Source organism: Rhipicephalus microplus, chromosome 2 (assembly GCF_043290135.1).
Source record: "Rhipicephalus microplus isolate Deutch F79 chromosome 2, USDA_Rmic, whole genome shotgun sequence".
In the NCBI taxonomy this organism is placed as follows: Eukaryota; Metazoa; Arthropoda; class Arachnida; order Ixodida; family Ixodidae; genus Rhipicephalus; species Rhipicephalus microplus.
In genome coordinates this window covers 229,529,209-229,550,684 of record NC_134701.1, presented here as the reverse complement: position 1 = coordinate 229,550,684, position 21,476 = coordinate 229,529,209, and the positions used below count along the sequence as shown (strand labels likewise).

At 43.9% G+C, this 21,476-nt stretch overlaps 1 protein-coding gene across 1 annotated transcript in view; it reads left to right on the top strand.

The window, feature by feature from the left end:
* The first annotated feature begins 203 nt into the window (after positions 1-203).
* LOC142794004 (uncharacterized) overlaps positions 204-21,476 on the top strand; it is a 35,086-nt gene continuing 13,813 nt past the window's right edge. Inside the window, exons 1-9 of the mRNA XM_075885836.1 lie at positions 204-314; positions 849-943; positions 1,612-1,722; positions 5,077-5,121; positions 7,503-7,577; positions 10,022-10,099; positions 10,963-11,016; positions 16,514-16,883; positions 18,321-18,373. Of these exons, the coding sequence (XP_075741951.1) occupies positions 284-314; positions 849-943; positions 1,612-1,722; positions 5,077-5,121; positions 7,503-7,577; positions 10,022-10,099; positions 10,963-11,016; positions 16,514-16,883; positions 18,321-18,373 (912 nt within the window). The 5' untranslated portion in view covers positions 204-283. The remainder of the gene's footprint in view (positions 315-848; positions 944-1,611; positions 1,723-5,076; positions 5,122-7,502; positions 7,578-10,021; positions 10,100-10,962; positions 11,017-16,513; positions 16,884-18,320; positions 18,374-21,476) is intronic.

Sequence of the window (21,476 nt, the reverse complement as noted above, 5' to 3'; positions counted from 1 at the left end):
TTAAATTTTGTTGTGAAGAAAGTGGGCCACTTACAAACGTTTATTTGCCAGACTGCGTGGGGTATTCGTAAACATCAGGAAATGAGATAATAAAATGTCTCACCTTTTCTCATTTTTTACCTGTTGTTTCTGCTGAATGAAATTTAAAAAAAAAATACGCAGAAAAAATGCTTTCTAGAAAAGTTAATCGCTTACTTTTTTTGATGTTTTTCAGTGCACCAACTGTTATTTAATTTTGGAAAACTCGCAATCGCTTGCCGAAGGGCATCGCCTCCGGGTTAACATGCGAAGAGAATCTTCGAAAACTTTTGGAGGTGAGCCTTCGCTTAATGTCCAGCTAGAACGCCATTATTTGCTGTCAAAAGACGTGGTTTCCTTCTTGTTGCCAGCAACGTTCTTTTTGTCCCCTACAACAATGCATGTAATGCCCTAATAAATTTTACGTGTTCAAATATCCAAAACATTACTAATGTGAACCTGATAGTCGTTGCTGAGTGATATCTTTTCGATTGGAGAATTCATTTAGAAGTCGACCGAATATTTTTATTTTTTTAATTTAACGAGACATAGCAACAGTGTTGCTTAAGTATGCCGAAAGGGAAATTGAGACGTGTGAAAGATATCGCTGCGGGAGGTATTAGTCTGCGGCTGTTTCACAGAAGCAGCCGTTCGGCAATGAACGCATGGTGGAGGGCACTTCTGAGCATGTAGGTTGGAGAGAAACGTAGAGCTCGCTCACACTCATTCAAGAAATATATTTTGCGCTTATTTGTGTGAAGACAATCGTCGTTCAATAAGAGTGCAACGCATCTGAGGAAAACACGTGAGCTTGCTCTGTCCCTTTCCAGCACTAGCAACCTTGGCGGCCGTGTTGTACGTCACCGTAGTCTCGTCCACACTCTGCTGCATCTCCGACGTGGTCTTTCTCTGCTCGCAATGCACCGTGAGTGACGTTAGCTAAGCGCCGACTCGTTTGCTTTGGCATTCAAGCACTTGTAGCAGTGTGGAAGTTTGTTTTCTAAAGAACCATTCGGCGTTAGCCAGTTCACTGGTTGTCTCCTACAGCGATACAATGGCTCACGATTGACTCACGATTGACGTACTCACGATTGACTCACGATTGACGTACACTAAGATAGCAAGCCAGCAAAATCAGTTCATTATTGTGGTATTTTCCAGACAAATTTGTTGTTTCCTCATAATTGGGGCCTCTTGAAGTACTTCAGCTCACTACTTGCTGCTCTTGCTGAAGTATATACTCGAAAAAGTTGTCGAACTTCACGTGGAAGTTCAGATAAAGTGGCTAAAACCTCTTGTAGCCATGGTGCTCCGCTAGCCATCACACTATTGTGTGTGCGCCATTTTGGGTGAACTTCATGTTCTTTAGCATGACGCCTGTTGTTGTCCGCGCGTTCGATCACATAAAAGGTTATATCTGGATTGTTCAGAACAAATACAAAACAGTTACCATGATGCCCACTCACAAAGTCCGACTTTAACTCAATGCAGTAAGATACATCGATTGGTTGGTGTCTTTTCACTTTTCCGCCGAGTTTATGACACATCCACTGTGCTTGCTCGCTGAAAGCAGTTGAATTGCAAACCTTTCAGGGAAACCAAGTCTGCGTCAGGGTCTTCCTTCTCTGGAACGCATTCGACGTCGTCGTCACCTTCATTTGCGACATAGCGCTGCACTACCTGGTCAAGTCTGTAACTGATGAGGTACGAGGCAAGAAGTTGTACGCACGCACGCACGCACGCACGCACGCACACACACACACACACACACACACACACACACACACACACACACACACACACACACGCGCGCGCACGCACACACACACGCGCACGCACGCACGCACGCACCCACGCACACACGCACACACACACACACACACACACACACACAGAGAGAGAGAGAGACTGCAACACATGCACGCACACACACACGCACACACACACACACACATTGCATGTACGCTCACGCACACGAAAAACAAAACCACGACTATTGACTTCAGTCTTGCAATCATCAAATAAATGGTTATATCAATAAGCAAATTGATATTCCTGGTGTAAAATTGTCTGATTTGTATGATCTGTTCTCAACTTAGGCTCATTTTGTAAAATTGTTCCACTGTATAGAAATGCAAACTATGAATAACAATGTTAACTGTTACTATGTTACAGCGGAAGTTTTAAAGTATTATTGTCAGTGTTAAAGTGTCACACTGTTAAGAACATGCCTGAAACTGAGCTGCTGTCTTTGTACGGGGGCGAATGACTCCCTCAAGCCATTTAAATGGATTTTCCCTTCTCCTCCTATCGCACTGCATAGTGATGAAACAACAAAAATTCTATTCTATTCTATGCTGTTCAACTGCGTTGTGAGTGCAGGGTGACTAAGCTGATACTCATTAGCCAATTGGGCCATCCGTTTGCGATATGCACATGCTGTAGCGTTGCTAAAATATTCACCTGTATGGATTTATCCATCCTGTTTTAACACAAATATATTCGATTTTTTTCTTGCTTTCATGGATGAATCGAGAATTCATCACCAGTCCTTCAAGCGTGTTTCGCACATTGCCATCACTGGAAAATTCCACTCTGTAACTTCAGGCGATGCAACGATGTATATATAGAACGTGTTCTCACGTAATCCCGCAAGCTTTCAAGTTAAAAAAAAAGTGTTGCATTGAGTCACCGCAGTGACGTTATTAACATTCAGTGCCTTCCTTCCTAAAGGTGTGTTTCATGTTGAAATCAGCAGAGTCGTATATATAGGTGATGCCAAGTCTATTAGGCATTTCTTTTACGCTCACTGTATACATCACGTTCCCGTTCTTTACGCGTCGTGCACTCGCCTATTTTTTAGGTGCTCCGTATTATGGAAGAAAAACAATAATCGTGGTTACAGATGGGCACCAAGGGTCAAAGAAGTGAAATAAGAGAATGGCTGCGCAAATGGATCACTTTACTCTATGCTGCAACAACGGCTAAATTCAAGGGCAACAAAAAAGGTGTAGCTCTTTGTGTTGTGTTTCTAGGACCACAAGTCACACGCATGCCGTCACAAGGCATTGAAAGGCTTTTTTTATCTCTGTACATGCTTCAGAAAAAAAATAGTTGTTTTACAAGTTACGCGCACATTTCAACCATTCTTTCTTAATCCATTCGCGTATGTTTTTTTGTATAGAAATAAAGTTCGTGCGTCTTACCTATTTTTTTCTTACGTGGCGCGTAGGCTCTTGTAAAGGTTTTATTTTGCGCAGCTGCATGTCGGTGATATTTTAAAGCACGTGCACTTCTCCAGTGAAATCTGAAAAGTAGACGGTTGTTGTTTATACACTAAGCGGTGATAAAAGCTTCGTACAACCGGATGAGCTTAACGAGTCTAATGTTTATTAACGAATGGTTAAAAAAGTTGGCAGAAAGTATGAAGGGCGTTTGCAAAAGTTTATTTGCATAAATACGAGCGCTGACTCGCCGAATAGGCTGGGCGTGATGTTACCGATCCAGGTTTTCTCAGACAAAGCCAGTGAAACAAAGTCGGTGACTTCTTGAAAGTCACAAAGCAAATATACTTGAGAACTACCAGTCTGGCTAGGACAAACTTCTACGGATAATAATGTTACTAAACGTGGGCTAGGCGTATGTAGCGATGCTCTTACAACAAAAGTGGTGTGATTCACTTTTGCAATTTGTTTCAAGGAGCGCATTGTAATGACTTTAAACGTCAGCGTAGATATTTCATGTGATGACTTACCTTGCCTATCAACGTTAAGAAAAACGTTTCGAAACAATACCTTGACTGTCAGTGCTCCTCACGTCACACCTCTCACCATTCCTGTGACGCGAAACGGCTACATTATGTCACTACTTGACATTATCCCTTTGGACAAAATTTATTGTAATGAGTGAACGCTCCGGTGTATTTTTTAGTTAAATATCCTCTGTGAGAAGATGCATATGTGTCTAGGACAACAGATACCTTCAGAAGTATAGACACACAGCGCTTTGCACGCGCATTCGTCACACGTTACCGACGCTGCGCGTGCGTCAAACTCGAGCCTCCCGATGCGTACACTGTTTGCGTGCCTTGAGCACCTAGGAACACAAAGCCTTATGAGTACTCGTATTGAAGCTTAACAGCCGAGGCCTTACGACACCTGGGCGCTCTGTAGTTGACGAGGGAAAGGAGGTAGGTAAAGTTACAGTGTCCCAGGAATAGCATAGACAAACGATAAGTTCGATCACAAGCTATAGATCGCGGGAAGCTAATGTGACGACACAATTGAAGCGTTTATGATGTAATGTTTAGCGCACCAGGTAACATGAGGCAGTAGCAGTTCTCGATATGTCAATCACAAATTTTGTGATTCCCGTGACAACATGACTTCGAAGAAACCGCACATTACTACATTTGCAATACAATTGTAATAAAAAAACTGCCCTATAGTGATTTTTGTTTTTGCATTGATGCGCAGTCTTATGTGAAAGTAGTTGGTTCAATTTTTACCAATGACGGACAGACAATTCAAGATAAATTTATTCTACAAAACATCGAGTACGAAGCTGATGAGCTCAGAATTATTTAACGGCCTTAATTATGTAACGTGGTGGAATGTAGCACTATCTTCCCTATTACCGGTAGACCCACCTGCCGACTTATATATGCTCGAAACTGTTAAATTTGATAGTTGTGAGTGGCGTCAGGTGCAAGCCCAGTGGTCAAATTATTTAGGAAATTTTATGCGAGCGCTTCTCCGAGACCTGCTAAAATCGATCACTAAGCCCATATGCATATTTGCCTTTCTGATCACGAGCCGAGTGTCCTGTTATTAGAAGCACTTTTTTAGTGGCAAATCGGTAAAGCATATTCAAAGGGAAGGCGGAAATTTAAACGCTACGAAAGTGAGCCGACGTGACAACTATATGGAGCGGCACTATATTTCTTGTCTCGCTATCGTGGTGTCTAAATTAGCGCCTCTTCTTTTAAGAAGAAGTGTGCTATATGGCCCGATAAGGCAAGTGCAAACAGTCTCGATCAAACTTATGTTTGTTTACAAGAGCTACAGGGCCCTGCAAGTCCACGCGGAGACCACGAGTGAAGACGTAAGCTGGCCATTTATCTTTTATCCTTCTTTATTTTCGCTCAGCCATGTAGTGGCATTACCTGCTTATGAATATGTACTTTATCAATCTACAGCTATAAAATATATGTGAAGGGCAGAAGGATGTCATCTAGATCAAGGAAAGTACATCCCCAGCAATTTCAGTCACTTTATTGTACTTTAACAACCGCAACTCATACTTAAGTGATTTTAAAGCACTAAGCAGTTACGTGGTTCATGAAAAAGCAAAGTTTATAATTTTGACGCAGTTAAAATCATCGAATGTTAATTCAGTGGTCTACTTATTTTTCTGGAAATTATATTCCCCTTGTACTATGCCAAACATTATATACCTGAGAGGGTGGACCCGACGCAACGCTCGCACCAACTGCGAAGGTGTTGTACAATAGTAATTTGTACCTAGTACATTGTACAACATCGTACAATAGTATGACGTGTAACTATGCTGCATTTTTTAGTCATCTTTTTTTTTATCACTGAGTCTTCATAGTAAAGTACGCGTGTTCTAATTATTCAGCCAAAGGACTGAATCACGTAGTCGATTCCTTTTTTTGATGATGTACTGCGTATCAAACATTTCGAATACAACCAAAGCAAGGAGAGACGTCGAAGTACCCGCCATGGTGGTCCAGTGGTTATTGCTCGACTGCTGACCCGCAGGTCGCGGGATTGAATCCCGGCTGCGGAGGCTGCATTTTCAATGAATGCGAAAATGTTCGAGGACCATTTACTTAGATTTGGATGCCCGTTAATGAATCCCAGGTGGTCAAAAATTTCCCGAGCCCTTCACTATGGCGCCTCTCGTAATCATATCATGGTTTGGATCTTCTAGTTCCATCAGTCGATTGGCCCATCGATTGATCGAAACCTTAAAGTCTTTAAACTCGCCAAGAGACAACATATGCAGCTATGACGTCATTATAAGAACATTTGCTTCATAGGTATGCCGGCTCGCTGTAGCTTGTTGCGCATTATCTACAGAACATCAGCCCAAATGTCGCGATTCATAGCCTGTGTTTGTGTGTGACTGTTTATTCTTATCACCTAAATTCGCGCTATTTTATAGATCGCTACAGTTCTCGGATTCTGGCTCGAAGGTCCCGGATTCGATCCCTGCTGCCACAGTTGCGTTTATATGGAAGCAAAATCCCAGATGCTTGGGCATTGTATGGTGTCAATGCACATTATAGAGCACGCTATGATCGAAATTTCTGAAGATCTGCACTACGCCATGCCTGCTAATGATAGAGTAGTTTTTGCACGTAAAAACCAACATCATTATATTATTATTATTATTATTATTATTATTATTATTATTATTATTATTATTACTATTATTATTATTAATAATAATAATAATATTATTATTATTATTATTATTATTATTATTATTATTATTATTATTATTATTATTATTATTATTATAAACACGAAAGTGTTTTATGCAGGGGTCCACCACTTATTCGCTGACGTACCTCCATCGCAGAAGAGACGTTGAAAATATATACTAAGAGATTCAAAAAACAAAAACAGAAGGCAAGCATATGTGCAAAATAGAGCCAGCAACCTCTCAATTCTCAGCGTGCGGTGCTAACCGCTATACGCCTCGGAGTGAACGCAGTGTGGAGAACTAACGGCAAGCCATTTATATTCACAATACACCATTTGGCAAGCCTCAGAGCTTCGAAACTTGAGCGCGTTTTAGTTATATGTGGCGGGATGGCACGATGGTCTCGCATTTGACCTATTCTAATGGTCGTCGCCTCCACAGAGCGGGGTCTTTCATGCGCGCGCGTGCTTATTATACTCGTGATTCGGGAGATGAAGGTGACTTCGGACGCTGCCGTGGCCGCGTTTACAAAAAGAGTGCACCGATGACACACGACGCGGGAAGAATTGTGACAGTTGTTTGCGCTTGTCCTGTGTTTACTTGCGCACTCATTTCGAGCGTCTTTCAGTTTGTACAGCGCGCTTTAAGTGTCGAGCTGTGACAGTTGTTAGTTTCGTGCTCGTCATGTGTATGCTAATTTCATGAGTACTCTCTGCTTGGGGTGTGCGCTGCAAGTATATCGAGCCACTTGCTGTTATTAACGTGACTTTGCAATGTGCTGCTGTTGCTCAAACAATGCACAATAAACGTGCAACCATCTCTGTAAAGACACGTATCACTTTCGTGTAATATCAATTCCTATTGAGGTAGATCAGCCACGTTATAATAATATTAGCATCATTATTAAAATATAAAAGTTCCAAGAGATTGAGCAATTGCGAGCTTAGCTGTAATAATTCTTAGCAGCTATACCACCCTAAACAGCACATTACAACCTCTCTGAGATGCCATTTCCTTTGTTCTATCTACAGACAATGCCGTCGTTGGATTACATGCAAGGCAACTTGATGGAAAGATATCGCGCAGGAAGCGACAGCCTCGATACGGTGAGACATGCACCCCGCATACGTGTGAAACATAGCCTCCTTTATTTTCTGTGCCCGCGCAGTCAGTCCGCCGGGCCCGTTCGGCCGCCTCCCGCATCCTCCTCTCTTTTTGCGTCTGCTGTCCGCCAGGGGCGCTCGCATCCCAGAATCGAGTCGGCGCATTCAGCCACGGCGACGCATCTCCAGGAAACCTTTGTTCGTGTCGCATACGTTTGCAACACCAATTATTTACGACCAAAACGGTACGATGTACTTTCAGCAAGTATAATTGTAACTGTTGCTTCATTGTGTTGCGTGAGCAGATGACACGCGGCATTAACTGAGTGCGTATAAACAAACAACGTCGTTTGTACCCCGCGTTTGCACGGCCGTTGTCAAGCGCGGCTATCATTTTTCGCGCATCTTTCTGGCAATACTTTTCCGCGCACCTATCTTCGCAGCGTAGTACTTTCAACAAGTATGATATTTAACTGTTGCTTCATTGTGTTGCGTGAACAGATGACACGCGGCAATAAGTGAGTGCGTGTAAACAAACAACGTCGTTTGCACCTCGTGTTTGCAGGGCCGGTTTCCTGCTTTGCTATCATTTTTCGCGCTTCTTTCTCGTGAGGCTTTTCCGCGCACCTATCAGCGAATTTCGCTAAGTAATCAGGAATGTTAGTTTACGGTTTCTCTCGTTTCTGTCTCGTGCAGCGGCCTACGCACACAAGTCTCCGTGGTTCATTCGGCTGTGATGACCCGCGTCAGGTGCGATGGCGTACTGTTGCGTGCCCGGTTGCAAGTCTTCAAGCAAAAAGAAGGAAGTAGGAATTTCATTCCACGAAATTCCAAGCGACGAGGAGTTGCGGCAAAAGTGGATAAAAGTCATTTCACGAGACAATTGGACGCCGAACACCACTTCCTGCTACTCAACCGAGTGCAGTCGTCATTTGGCTGCTTGTGATTTTAAGCAAGGATGTAAAACACGAAGGCTTATGAAAGGTGTGGTGCCTAGCGTATTCGAAGAATATCCGCGCTACTTGCAGCCTTCGACAAAAGCCCCGAGAAGTGACGTGGTGATCAGTGACGCGGCGACCAGTCATTGCTGTGCAGGCTGCGGAACATTTCCCGAGGGAAGCGTTAATAGCGCTATCAGATAACCTGAGCGAGGGCAACGAATTAATACGCTATAAAGAAGTTTCTCTACCGTTTCCTTGAAGGTATGGTGTTCTGTTCAATGTGCTATCTTGCGTACTTATTCTTTCTCTCTTGCATATGCTTTCTCCTAAATATTTAAGTGGCACACAGGAGTGGTATCACACTTTTGTTTTTTTAAGCTTGCCGCGCTTACAAACGCGCAACGAAGGACCCACCCGTCAGTGCCGGCGGTAGCACCGGAGTCAGTGAACAGGCTCTACCGGATGGATGGATGGATGGATGTGGCTGTACCCTTTAGATCGGGCGGCGGCTAACGCCACCTAGCCGTAATACTTAGTGAACTAACCATTACATTTATCTTTTTTTTTTCCTTTAAATAATGAAGTTGAGGATTCGTACTTCGCAGTGAGGGGTTGAATTTTCACTCGTGCCTTGACTTTAGCCACCAATCAGATAACCTCCTTCTAGTTAAGTCTACCCGCTTAAAGTCTATTTTGCCCTCGCTGTCCCTAAATCCCTGTGCTTTGAAAAACTCTGCGCCATCATCCTGAACTATAGGGTGAAGCCCTTTACAGAACATTATCAAGTGTTCGGCAGTTTCTTCTTCCTCTCCACACGCACTGCATACTGTGTCGACCCCTTCGTATTTGGCCCGATATGTCTTGGTTCGCAGTACTCCCGTCCTGGCCTCAAACAGTAGAGAACTACCCCGAGTATTATCATAGATCCTTTCCTTGGCAATTTCCTGCTTAAAAGTTCGATAGATCTCTAGTGCGGGCTTCTTAATCATGCCCATTCTCCACATGTCAGTCTCCGTTTCCTTCACTTTTTTCTTAACAGGTAGTTCTTTTTGGTTTGGCCACCTGCTGTTTTCTAAGTATTTACCAGTCAAGTTCCTGGTTCGCTTCCTCCATTTTGTATCGACATTCTTCATGTACAAGTAGCTGAAAACCTTCCTAGCCCAACGCTCTTCCCCCATTTCTCTCAATCGCTTCTCAAATTTTATCTTGCTGCTAGCTTCCCTGCTCTCAAATGATGTCCATCCCATATCACCTTGTACTCCCTGATTTGGTGTATTCCCGTGAGCTCCTAAAGCAAGCCGGTTCGGGGAAGGCAGCGCCACCTGGTGGTGATTGCGGGAACTCAGCCTGACGGTCGGCTCCCTTTGATCCCGGCGGCAAAGCGCAGGCACAGAAAATAAAGGAGGCTATGTGTGAAAGCATTCATTTAGGCTTCAGCATGAACAGAACGAATTTTTTGACATTTTTCGCTCCCACATTATAAGATAAACTTGACTGTACACGCAGGACTACGAGACCACGACTGAAGGCGTCCCTACCAGAAGACAGCCATCGTTCCCCCGTAGGGTCATGGCCTTTGTAGACGTATGTGCACGAATTTCACTTCTAGCTAACTAACTCCTCACTAAGTAACCAACCGATCGACCGACTAGCTAATAAATAAATTAGGCTGCAAAAGAAAAGGTTTCGATTTGTTAAGCTACGTTACTCCACTTGGCAGAACCTTTTTGCACAAGAAATACCTACGCATAACGGGCTAACTGAGTTTGAACTAATCGCAATAAGGTGTGTGTTCCTGCCCCGCCGCGGTGGTCTAGTGGCTAAGGTACTCGGCTGCTGACCCGCAGGTCCCGGCATCGAATCCCGGCTGCGGCGGGTGAATTTCCGATGGAGGCGAAAATGCTGTAGGCCCGTGTGCTAAGATTTGGGTGCCCGTTAAAGAATCGCAGGTGGTCAAAATTTCCGGAGCCCTCGACTAAGGCGTCTCTCATAATCATATGGTAGTTTTGGGGCGTTCAACTCCAGATAACATGTCAAGGTGTGTATTCCGACCCACGAATCGGGACCAGCTATCAGTACTTGCAAGCCATCGTGCGGTGAATTGCACTCGCAAGCAACGCCAAGCCGACTGCAACGCCAGTCTCTGCAGTGGTGGGGATTCAAGCTAGTTGTGCACGTCGAGGCTTCCTGCTCCTAATGGGATTAAGGTTTCGGCGCCCATACTAATATATATATATATATATATATATATATATATATATATATATATATATATATTGCACATCATCATGAAGCTGAGAAGTGCTGATAATTTACTGATAATTTACCTCCTAGTAGACGTTAATATTTACCCTATCAAATGACTCGTGAAGGTTATATATGCTGCTAATGCATGGCTTTAAGATATCGAAGTGAAGCTGATATGAGCACATTCCCTCTCTTTACAGAAAATCAACTCGAAGTCCTCACTTCCTCAAATATTTCTTGCGACAATATTTAAGGTACGTAAGCCGATCGCACGACGAACTATCATGGAAAAAGTACGTTTTAGGGGCGAAGGTCCTTATAGTGGCACTCGTTCGTCCCGCGTAGTATGTAGCAGTCTTACGCTTTGACCTGCAAAATATAACATTTGACCTCCAAGGTGGTGCCGGTGACAGATTTCTTATGTGCGTTGTTTAACAATAAAAAATAGTGCTCAATGTACAAATCAATGGCTGCTAATGGGGAATGAGAGAAGGAGCATTCGGCTTTTAGTCAACGCGCACGCTGCGATCCCCATTAGCAGCCATTGGCACGTACATTGAGCACTATCGGACAAGAAAGGGTTGCTACATTACGCTCGCTGGGTGTAACCTCCTTAGTTTTAGAAAGGTTTAGCGAGCGTTGAGCCGCAGGGCCATGAATACAATGAACTAGTATATACCATGAATGAATTCGAGGTGGTTAAAGGGGGGAAGCAGATACGAAGCGCAAGCCGTAAGAAATTAAAAGCTGAATCCTCCTGTCTCTCATTTCACATTAGCAGCCACTGGCATGTACATTGAGCACAATCTGACAGGAAAAGGTTGCTACGTTATACTCGCTGAGCGTAACCTCCTTGGTTTTAGAAAGGTTTAGCGAGCATTGGGCCGCAGTGCCATGAATACAGTGAACTAGTATATACCATGAACTCAAGGTGGTTGAAGGTGGGAAGTAGACCCGAAGCGCAAGCCGTAAGAAAGTGTGCGTGTGCCACCTCTCGTTTAGTCTTTGGAATGTCCACTGAATGGCGGTGCTTCTATACGGGGAATATATGATAAAAAGATGCCAGATGGTGGGACTTGGAGTGTTGAATAGATGGACGAGCGGACACACAGACAGATGCATGGATGGACGCATGAACGGACGCAGGGGCGGATTTATGAACGAACGCAGGGACGGGCGCACGAACAGACGCATGGACGGTCACACAGAGGGACGCATGGACGGACGAATGCTTGCCCCACTCTCCATCATTCACTCCGTGGACATGCTGCAAACTTTTTTGAGTGAGTCCTTAATTTTTGCAACGCTACGACAGAGAGACACTGTTAGCAGTAGCTCTTGAAGTTCACGTGAAGTTTTAAAGAGAACTTTTTGAATTACCTTAGTATGGATTGGAAAAGACTATACGAACGAGGCCCTTGTTTCTCGCAGCTTACAGACGATCGGCCGTGGTCGGGATGAAGTGCCGGTTTCACACGGAGCTCTGCGATAGTAACTTGCTCATTGTGGCTGGTCGTCTTCATTATTTTAATCATAATCGCTTATAGTAATTGCCTCAGCCATGATCTGTTTGACGCAATGTTAAGTGAGCGCTTGCTCTTCAGTTCAATGACCTCTCTTTTCATTCGGTATTCTCACCATGGTTTATTACTTACGACATTCTCACAATAGGTGCAAGATAACAGTCTGATTCTTACAGCCAGACAAACCACATTCAGATAAATAAAGTAAAAAGAAACGTCGGGGTTTCGGTGAACATAAAAAACTCCGTGGGATCAAGCCCGAGTCTTCTAGCGGGCTTTCTGTCGTGTAATTGAAGAGCGCATTTTCTTTATTGTCTTAACGTAATCATGCGGAAGAGGTGCTACAAAACACATCATCGATTATGAGGTCCCGGGACTGCTTTCATCACTGCCATATAGTACAGAGTACCGAGTACTTTAAATCGTTATTCACTTTTAAATGCGAAGCATTTCTTGGCACGCTTCGGCGACATCGCACGTATCTATCTATCTATCTATCTATCTATCTATCTATCTATCTATCTATCTATCTATCTATCTATCTATCTATCTATCTATCTATCTATCTATCTATCTATCTATCTATCTATCTATCTATCTATCTATCTATCTATCTATCTATCTATCTATCTATCTATCTATCTATCTATCTATCTATCTATCTATCTATCTATCTATCTATCTATCTATCTATCTATCTATCTAGCCGCCTACGACTTATCGCTCTCCTGGCTGTTTGGATAATGGTATCGATACCAAACTTGGCATGACATAACATGACTGTAGGAAGAACATATTTGACTAGCCATAACATGAAAATAATGACATAGATGTGATGAATTACATTCCATTGTCCTGCAGCTCTTGCGGTGGTTTCGTTCACGACATGTTGCAAAACTGGCATAGTATGACATGATTGCAACGCAAACACAAGCGATAGACCCTAACATGAAAATCATAACATGCGTGTCATATAACATGACTATATGCCACGCTAATAATGCGCTGGCGGCCGTTTCGCTAGCTTCACTTATACCAAATTTGGTTTTACGGTACGGGAATGGATGACGAAGGTATGTGACTGGTGCAAACACGCTAATCATGAAATGTGTGTCATGCGAAAACATGACTACATGCCACAGTGAAGGCGCCAATATATTTCGACGTGACGTGGTGCGCGTGCTCACCGGTGTTCGTTTCTTCGAGTCACGCCAGCCTAGCCACGTCATACACCGGTCCTGCCATATACTAGCAAGCGTGCTCCACGCTGCATTGCTTTGACGCATGCGCGTTTCAGAGCGTCCGGCGTCCCTCCGTCACGAAAAGAGGGAGACGCAGTGTTGTCTGGGTAAAGCATCGGAGCGAAATGCAGCCTGTCGCATTTCGCGCCAGTCGCGCCTGGCGTCAGACTATAGAGTGCTCGCATCTTCCTAACGCAGTTTCATTGTGCCCAGCGTGCGCGCGCGTCAACGCTACATTGGAGCATATTAGGCCCTTCATGACGTGCTCGCGGCCGTTTTGCTGGCTCCACTTATAACAAATTTGGTGTTACGTGACGTCAATGGATGACGAAAGTATATGACTGGTGCAAACATGATAATCCTGACACGCCTGTCATGTAAGAACATGCCAACATACCACGCTCATAGCGTGCTCACAGTGGTTTCGCTAGCTCCAGATATACTGAAATTCGGTATCATATGACGTGAATAGATGACGATGGTAAACAACACATCCAAACATGATAATCATGACACGGAAGTCATGTACGGCATCATTTACTTCCACCTCGTAACGTTGAGCTGGTTTTAAAGTGACATTAAACCTTTCCAATTCGTGCTTCACATGTCATCGATTCCCACTGTACGTGGGATCTTTTTTTCTCAGCTCGCATATGCCTTGGTATTGACCATTTAAGTTGGCGGATAGGAGATGTGGTAGAGTGGGTGCAATTTGAAATTGGGACCTGTTAGCTTCTTGGACCTCTGAGCAGGGTAGTGAGTGCGTCAAGTGTGACTGCTACAGCGTATACACGCTCGACTGCTTGTCGATCCCTTTGTATACTTGCGCAGGTGCACAACAGATGCAACCACAGAGAGGCTTGAGTGTTGCTTGAGAACATGCAGGCATGCGTATGCATTCAATATCAGCGATACGTTGATCGATCAGCTTTACGCGGGCATCCACAGCAATGCCGCGAAAGCAGGCGTCCGTCGCAAATGGCTGGCGCCTGTGTCCGCACAGCTGCTGTGGACGCCCCATTGTCTTCTGACACAATTTACCATAGAGTTTACCAATGTACACTAGAGGGAACTGTGGCGCTAATGTCTACGGGAGCTGCAACGCAAGGCGCTTCAGCGAGCATGGGAATGATGGGTGGTACACACATTTGTCTAATGTTCGTACTTCTGGCTTCTGGCTCCGTGTGTGTTCGTGTGGCTTGCAGCTGTGTTCTCACGAAACAAAAAATCAGCAACTGTTCAGCGGTTGTGCTTCGCTACCTTATTTCTTCAAAGCTTACCTTTTTAAATCAGGTCGCGAAGTTCAAAAGGGTTCGTTCTTTTCTTTAAAACGAAACCGTAACCAGCAATAAACGAAGCCTAAAGTACGATTCGCCACCCGCAATAGGCAAATATGTGTACTACCCATCATTCCCGTAATCACTGAACGATAGCAACGCCAGAATCCCCTTTAGTTAATTTTAGGGAACTCTATGCAATTTACCTACAGCTTCCACCCAAGGAAGTTTTCAAAAAAAATGGCAGCATATCCACGGAGTGAATGATTGAGGGTGGGGCGAAGCATCGGTCCGTCCATTCGTTCTTGCTTCTGTCTGTCAATGTGTCCGTCTGTGTGACCGTCCGCGCGTCCATCCGCCCGTCCGTGCGTGCGTCTGTTCGTGCGTCCGCCCGTCCATCTGTGCGCCCGTCCCTGCTTTCGTCCATGCATCCGCCCCTGCATCCATCCATGTACCCGTGCAGCCATCCATGCGTCCGTCCATGCATCTGTCTGTGTGTCCGTTCGTCCTTCTATTCAACACTCCAAGTACCACCATCTCGCATCTTTTCATCACATATTCCCCGTATAGAAGCACCGCCATCCATCGGACATTTCAAGGACTAAACGAGAGGTGGCACACGCACACTTTCTTACGGCTTGCGCTTCGGGTCTACTTCCCATCTTTAACCACCTCGAGTTCATGGGGTATACTAGTTCACTGTATTCATGGCACTGAGGCTCAACGCTCGCTAAACCTTTCTAAAACCAAGGACGTTACGCCCAGCGAGTATAACGTAGCAACCCTTTCTTGTCAGATCGTGCTCAATGTACATGCCAATGGCTGCTAATGGGGAATGAGAGACAGCAGAATTCGGCTTTTAGTTAACGCGAATTTTCTATTGTTCAACAACGCACAGGAGAAATCTCCCACCGGCACCACCTTTCAGGTCAAAACGTAAGACTGGTTACATACTACGACTACGACTACTACGAGGGATGAACGGGTGCCGCTTTAAGGAGCTGCGCCCCTAAAAATATTGCTGGTGTGGAAATTATCGTCCACTAATGAAGTCCTACCCAAAGATGTACATGATGAGGAAGGAGCGTTTTGTTCGCACGCCCATCGAATTTAACGCGGCAACCTTTTCTGTCAGATAGTGCTGAAAGTGCGTCCTTTACTAGATTTTCTTAGTAATCCTCTCTAGGCAAATTTTATTGAAGATGAAGTCGCTGATACTCGTCTATGTTAGTTCTTTGATCAGGAACAACCATCTGTTAATTAACAAATAACGTAGCTTTTAGACTAGCAGGTCAAAACTACTTGATGTCTAAATGGGCACTACAAGAAAACAACACGTTTCTGATATCTTTGGAGGGCAAAAGCTAGCTTCACTACTGCTGGCAAAGCATTGTGAGAGCTTCCACTCCTGCAACTTTTTTTGAAACCTCATTGCATCCACCTAACTCTACTTGATGAAGATGTGAAACAGCTGGTGGTAATCCCGCATAAAATTTGTGTCCGTGTACGAGCGCGAAATTCCATAATATGGGGGCACTTTAGTTCCTCACGTGCAGGATCGATATCTGCAGTCTTCGTAATAGCTTGGTTTAGACGCGTACAACGCCTGATATTTATTTATTTATTTATTCATTTATTTATTTATTTATTTATTTATTTATTCATTTATTTATTTGTTAGTGTCTACGACGATGGTTCACTCCTGCGCAGGTGCTGGTGCTGATAATGATAAAGCAGTACAGCGATCAAACGCCACCTCTGGAGCCGGGCAGCAGCGACTCCGAGTGTAGCAGCCCGTCGCACATGTCCACGTCGCAGATCGCCGCCTGGAAGGCGGCGTACGCGCAGCGAAGCTCGACGCTGCACACGATACAGGAGCGAACGCACGCGGAGGTGCAGGCCAGCTGCGCCGGCGAGGCGATTCGCACGCCGCGATCCGTCGCCGCTACGCCTTTCGCTAAGGCGAAAACCGCCCCCGAAGTGCGCCTCGGACCAGCAAGTCCGAAGGAGCCTTCGAGCACCCAAAGGCGTTCGTGCGAACGCTCCTCTCCGCCTCCAAGCTCATCCCGCGAAGACAAAGGTACACCAGAGTGCATATTGGCGACATTAGGTCCACTCACGCTCAATATGAGTCGCGCCACACTGGCTGCGGTTATATAGTGACCCCAAACATGAGCAATAACACATACAAATGTTAAATTCATTTGAGGAGACATTGCTAGTTAAGAGAGCTTAATTCACTGACTTTTTGTTTCTATATGATAGGTGCCATTTTGCTTTGTTGGCGCCCTTTCCAGTAGACAGCGTGGCTGCTCATATTCATAGAAAACACACCCATGGTACATGCCCACGTCTAGCGTTGTCGCTCGTTAAATATGAACAAAAATGAATATAGATTTCGGTGATTCGTCGCTTCAACGGATGTAGTATACTCTGAGATGTATCACTCATGATACAGTGCTGTCCGCCGAGTTTTATGAAATCCGGTGCATATGTTGTAAAATCAAACTCCTCTAAAGGTATTTATGTAGTGAAATGACGTATGTAACTATTTGTTTTCTTACGTCTCGGCTATATTGTGAGCGTTACGGTGAATGACTCGGACAATGAAGTGAGTTGCGCAACGACGAGCTTTGAGAGTACCAGCATATTCCTTTAATGAAAGGGGCGTTCGACTGTATTTAATTTTGCATAAAAAGGGTGACCGTTTCAGTTCTTAGCTTCGCTCGTAGGTGGTCACGACAATATACTATTACGTCTTACTGCACAAGGTTTATAGACAAAGATATTTGAACTACTAAGACACCTTCCTTAGAAAGTTGTGAGATGCCGCTCATGAGCTCCTTATTTGCGTAAACAAACATCAAAGCACCAAAAGTAGCCTCACGGCATTATCATAAAATAGTAGTATAGGGTTGTGGGCTTGTTGGTTGAACATCCTGTAGTTATATGAACTGAAACAAAACGCATACACAAACCTGCTTCGTACGCGTCATATGAAAAGCTTTAAAGACAAAGCGCTTCACACCCTTAATTGTTCCTGCCACTCGTATCTTTGATCATTCTATTCGAGTGTACTGTAAGTTTTTTTTTTTGGGGGGGGGGGGAGGGGGGGGCTTGCGCATGTTATAATGCTTCTTTATATTGTGGGTGCTTTCCCTGAATAAACTTGGCGGAAGTTGGCGATCTTTCTCCAGTCTTTCAATTTTTTAACCATGTACCAACTAGTCCACTATCGCACGTTATCAGCAAATATTTTCGATATCGTACTCATCGCCACGTTACTGGGGCGAAAACACCAATTTTTACCTTGGTATGTTGTATAGCCTGTCTTGAATGTTTCCAGAGAAGCACGTCTTGTTCAAACAAGGCGTTTGTCGGGACACCACAAGGCGTTCGTGGTGTCCCGACTTCCTTGTAGTGTCCGTATCTGCATACCCTGTATCTCATTTTTTTATATCGAATACTTACTGACTAGCACAGATTTATGTTCTTCCGTCTTGTTGGTGTTCCCTAGGCTCGCTTGGCAGCCTTGATGCGAACCACGAGACCATCAAGCCTGGCGAGCAGGCTTGGGGCAGCGGCACGTCGACGTCTTGTAGACCGGCAGCTCCCGAACAAGGCGTCGGAGCCGCGTCCAAAAAACATACGCCTTCGCGCGCGACTGCCCCGGAGAAGAGGAGCGCGCACTGCGACGTGCAGAGACACGCGAGAAGGTCCGACGTCGCCAGGCACACGGCCGACAAAGCGTCGACAGAGTCCGAAGAGCCGAGCATCTCTACCAAGTTCTTCGTCACGGCCGACGAAACGCTCGCTTCTACACGCATGTCTTCTAAAGCTTTGCTGCATTAAGTGAGCGGCATTCACGGGAGCGCCTCTTCTAATCGCGTTTATTAGTTTCACCTCTAGTCAGAATACGTATATCTATATGGTCACAAAGTGTGCTCGCTGGCTTGTTGGTTTAAGTAATTGTTTAAACAAGCTCCACCAATGACGTGAAAATGAACTTACCTACGGGGAAGAGGTTAAGATTCACAATACTATATAACCACCGTAAGATCCTCACAATAATTTTGGTGGGGAATACACCGGAAGTTAAAAGCACGAACCTGGTAACATGCATGGCGTTTTAACACAGCTCTAAGGACGAGGTCAAGAAAGAAGCAGACACAAACGATGCTTGTTTGGCCTCGCCCTTTTGCGCTGCGTTTAAAGCACTGCGCGTAATTCACCGTACTAGCCCAGTCTGCCATCCTACAGGTAATGTTTACTTTTTTTGCCAATTAGCACTGGCCTGTCTATGAATTTCACGACAGTCCGGATAAAATTGAGAACGTATGAGCACTTCGACAGGACAAATTTTGAAAACTTGGGCTCTTTAGTGTAATGAAAACAAACCCATTTCTTATAGTCCGCAAAGACAACACTGATATGATGTCATATGAACATCAGTGAAAACCCAAAGAAGCATAGCAGCTACCTGAAGCGGAGTGCGTTTATCTTCCGAAAAACAAGCGAGTTAATCTTAATTTCAGCTGTGCACTGTGAGACGAGGACTAGAAAACCAAGGTGTACAACACGGGTGCCCACTCTCAACAGAAATGTATTAAGAAAAATATTTTGCAAGTAAAAAGGTGAAGTAAAAAAAAACAACACAAAACAGATAATCTTTGTATCAACATGTCTTCGTGGCGCTTAGGTATTTAAAGACCGCATCACTTAGCGGGATAGATGGCATACTTATACATTTTTCTCCTTTCCTGGGGACGCGAAATTGACGCGGAATTGCACTATCTAAGCGCGGAATTTCAATATCTAGACAGTTCACGAGATGCGCAATCGTATACAGAAGAACAAAACAGACATGTCATGTTTGAAGCGAGAGTAGATAAGCGTGTATCATTTTTTTTAACTTGTTGAACGACTTTCGTTCACTATGCTGATAACCATGCTGCTTGAATTTACAAATGACGGAATGAGGTGTGCTAACTTTTGCCTGTCATAGTTCGTCCGAATTCTCTCACTGTAATAGGTGGTTTTTCTAAAACTACACGTTTGTAGTTTCCGGGAGTAAGCATCCTTAAATTGATCTGCATTCGTTTTTATTTGAAGTGAACTTTCTTTGCGCATCCCTGAATTTTCGTTACAGAAACGGTGCAACTGTTCGATGGTGCGCTCTACTTTGCGAATTTAATTTATTTACTGTTGCCACCTTAAATTATCAACATAAAAAATGCTTGAATATTTCAATGATATCACTTGCGGAATATGCTAGTTTCTAAAATGAAGTGTAGTAAAAAGAGCTATTCGAAGCGAATTTGGGCATGTTGAGCAAGAAAGCCTAAATCCTTGTGTAGACAGAGGAACATGACAATGATTGTGAGAATTGTTCTTCTTTCCTGTGCTATAATCATTGGCATAAAGCCCCTACAGGGCTTTAAGCCAATGGGGCTTCAAGATTTTTTCACTGTTCAAGTAGCGGTCACCAATGCCTTTATTAAGTTAGTGATCAGGGATAATCTGAAATAATTCAGTTGTAAAAACAAATGTGTAAACAAAATGCAAGATTTCATGATATTTGAGGTAAGATAACAAAGTATGTTCAACATATTATAAAACGAATTCTTCAAAATTTGACAAGGTGCTTTTTAGTGTCTTTAGTAACGTTTCAAACAGCATCTCTCCGACTCCGACTGAATGTATAAGTGACAACGCCGCAATCAAGAGAATTATCCATGATGTCCATGATGTTAGAGTCGCACCTGGTTGCCGAAATGAATTCTTTAAGACCTTGTACCTCTGAGTCCAATTTAAATCTTGATGTGCCACAATTACAGCGCGAGGCAAAAAGAAGACAGGACTTTGTCAGCAAAGACAACAGCAGATTCTCTCTGCATCGTGGCTATAGATTTAGGAGACAAAGGATGATGCTGGAATTCGCTATTCCATCTGTAAGAAATTTCCTGGATTTTAATCAGCTATTGACGGTTTAAACGTACGTCATGCCATACTAAATATTTTAAAATTATGGTTACTAGCCCACGTTGTAGTATAACATCATTGAATTTCTGTTTATATGGAACTGGTTTGGCACCATCCCTGCTCTGATCTGATTCTCAAGAAAATAAAACAGTAGGACACATTCTGATCTCTTGTTGAAGGTTTTCTGAACCAAAAAAGAAAACGACCTCTTGAAACAGCGTTTTGCGTCATTCAATTTAATGCGACAAATTCTATTTTACTATCCCTGGATGCACCAACCTTTGGGCACAGCGACGCGAAAGTATACGCGAGGCCATTCGAGATTTCATAGCACAGCCAATTTAAAACACAATAACCAGAGATGCAAACCTTCACATTCATCTAAACTGGACCTTTTTTATATTATTATATTATGTTCTACTCGCTACAAATTTATTCGCCCCAACTTTTTTTCAAAAATATTTCTAGAAAACGATTTCATTAAATTAAATAACACATGATTCTTTTTTCTGTTTTTGTAAAATACTTTATATTATTTTCCCGATTCTTTGTTGATCCACCAGGCTGGGTGTGAGCAAGAAACTTTAGAATCTACATCTATAGATGATGATGATGATGATGATGATGATGATGATGATGATAATGGCCAATATGTATAGCTAACACCCACTCGGGGGGAGTGGCCTTGAAA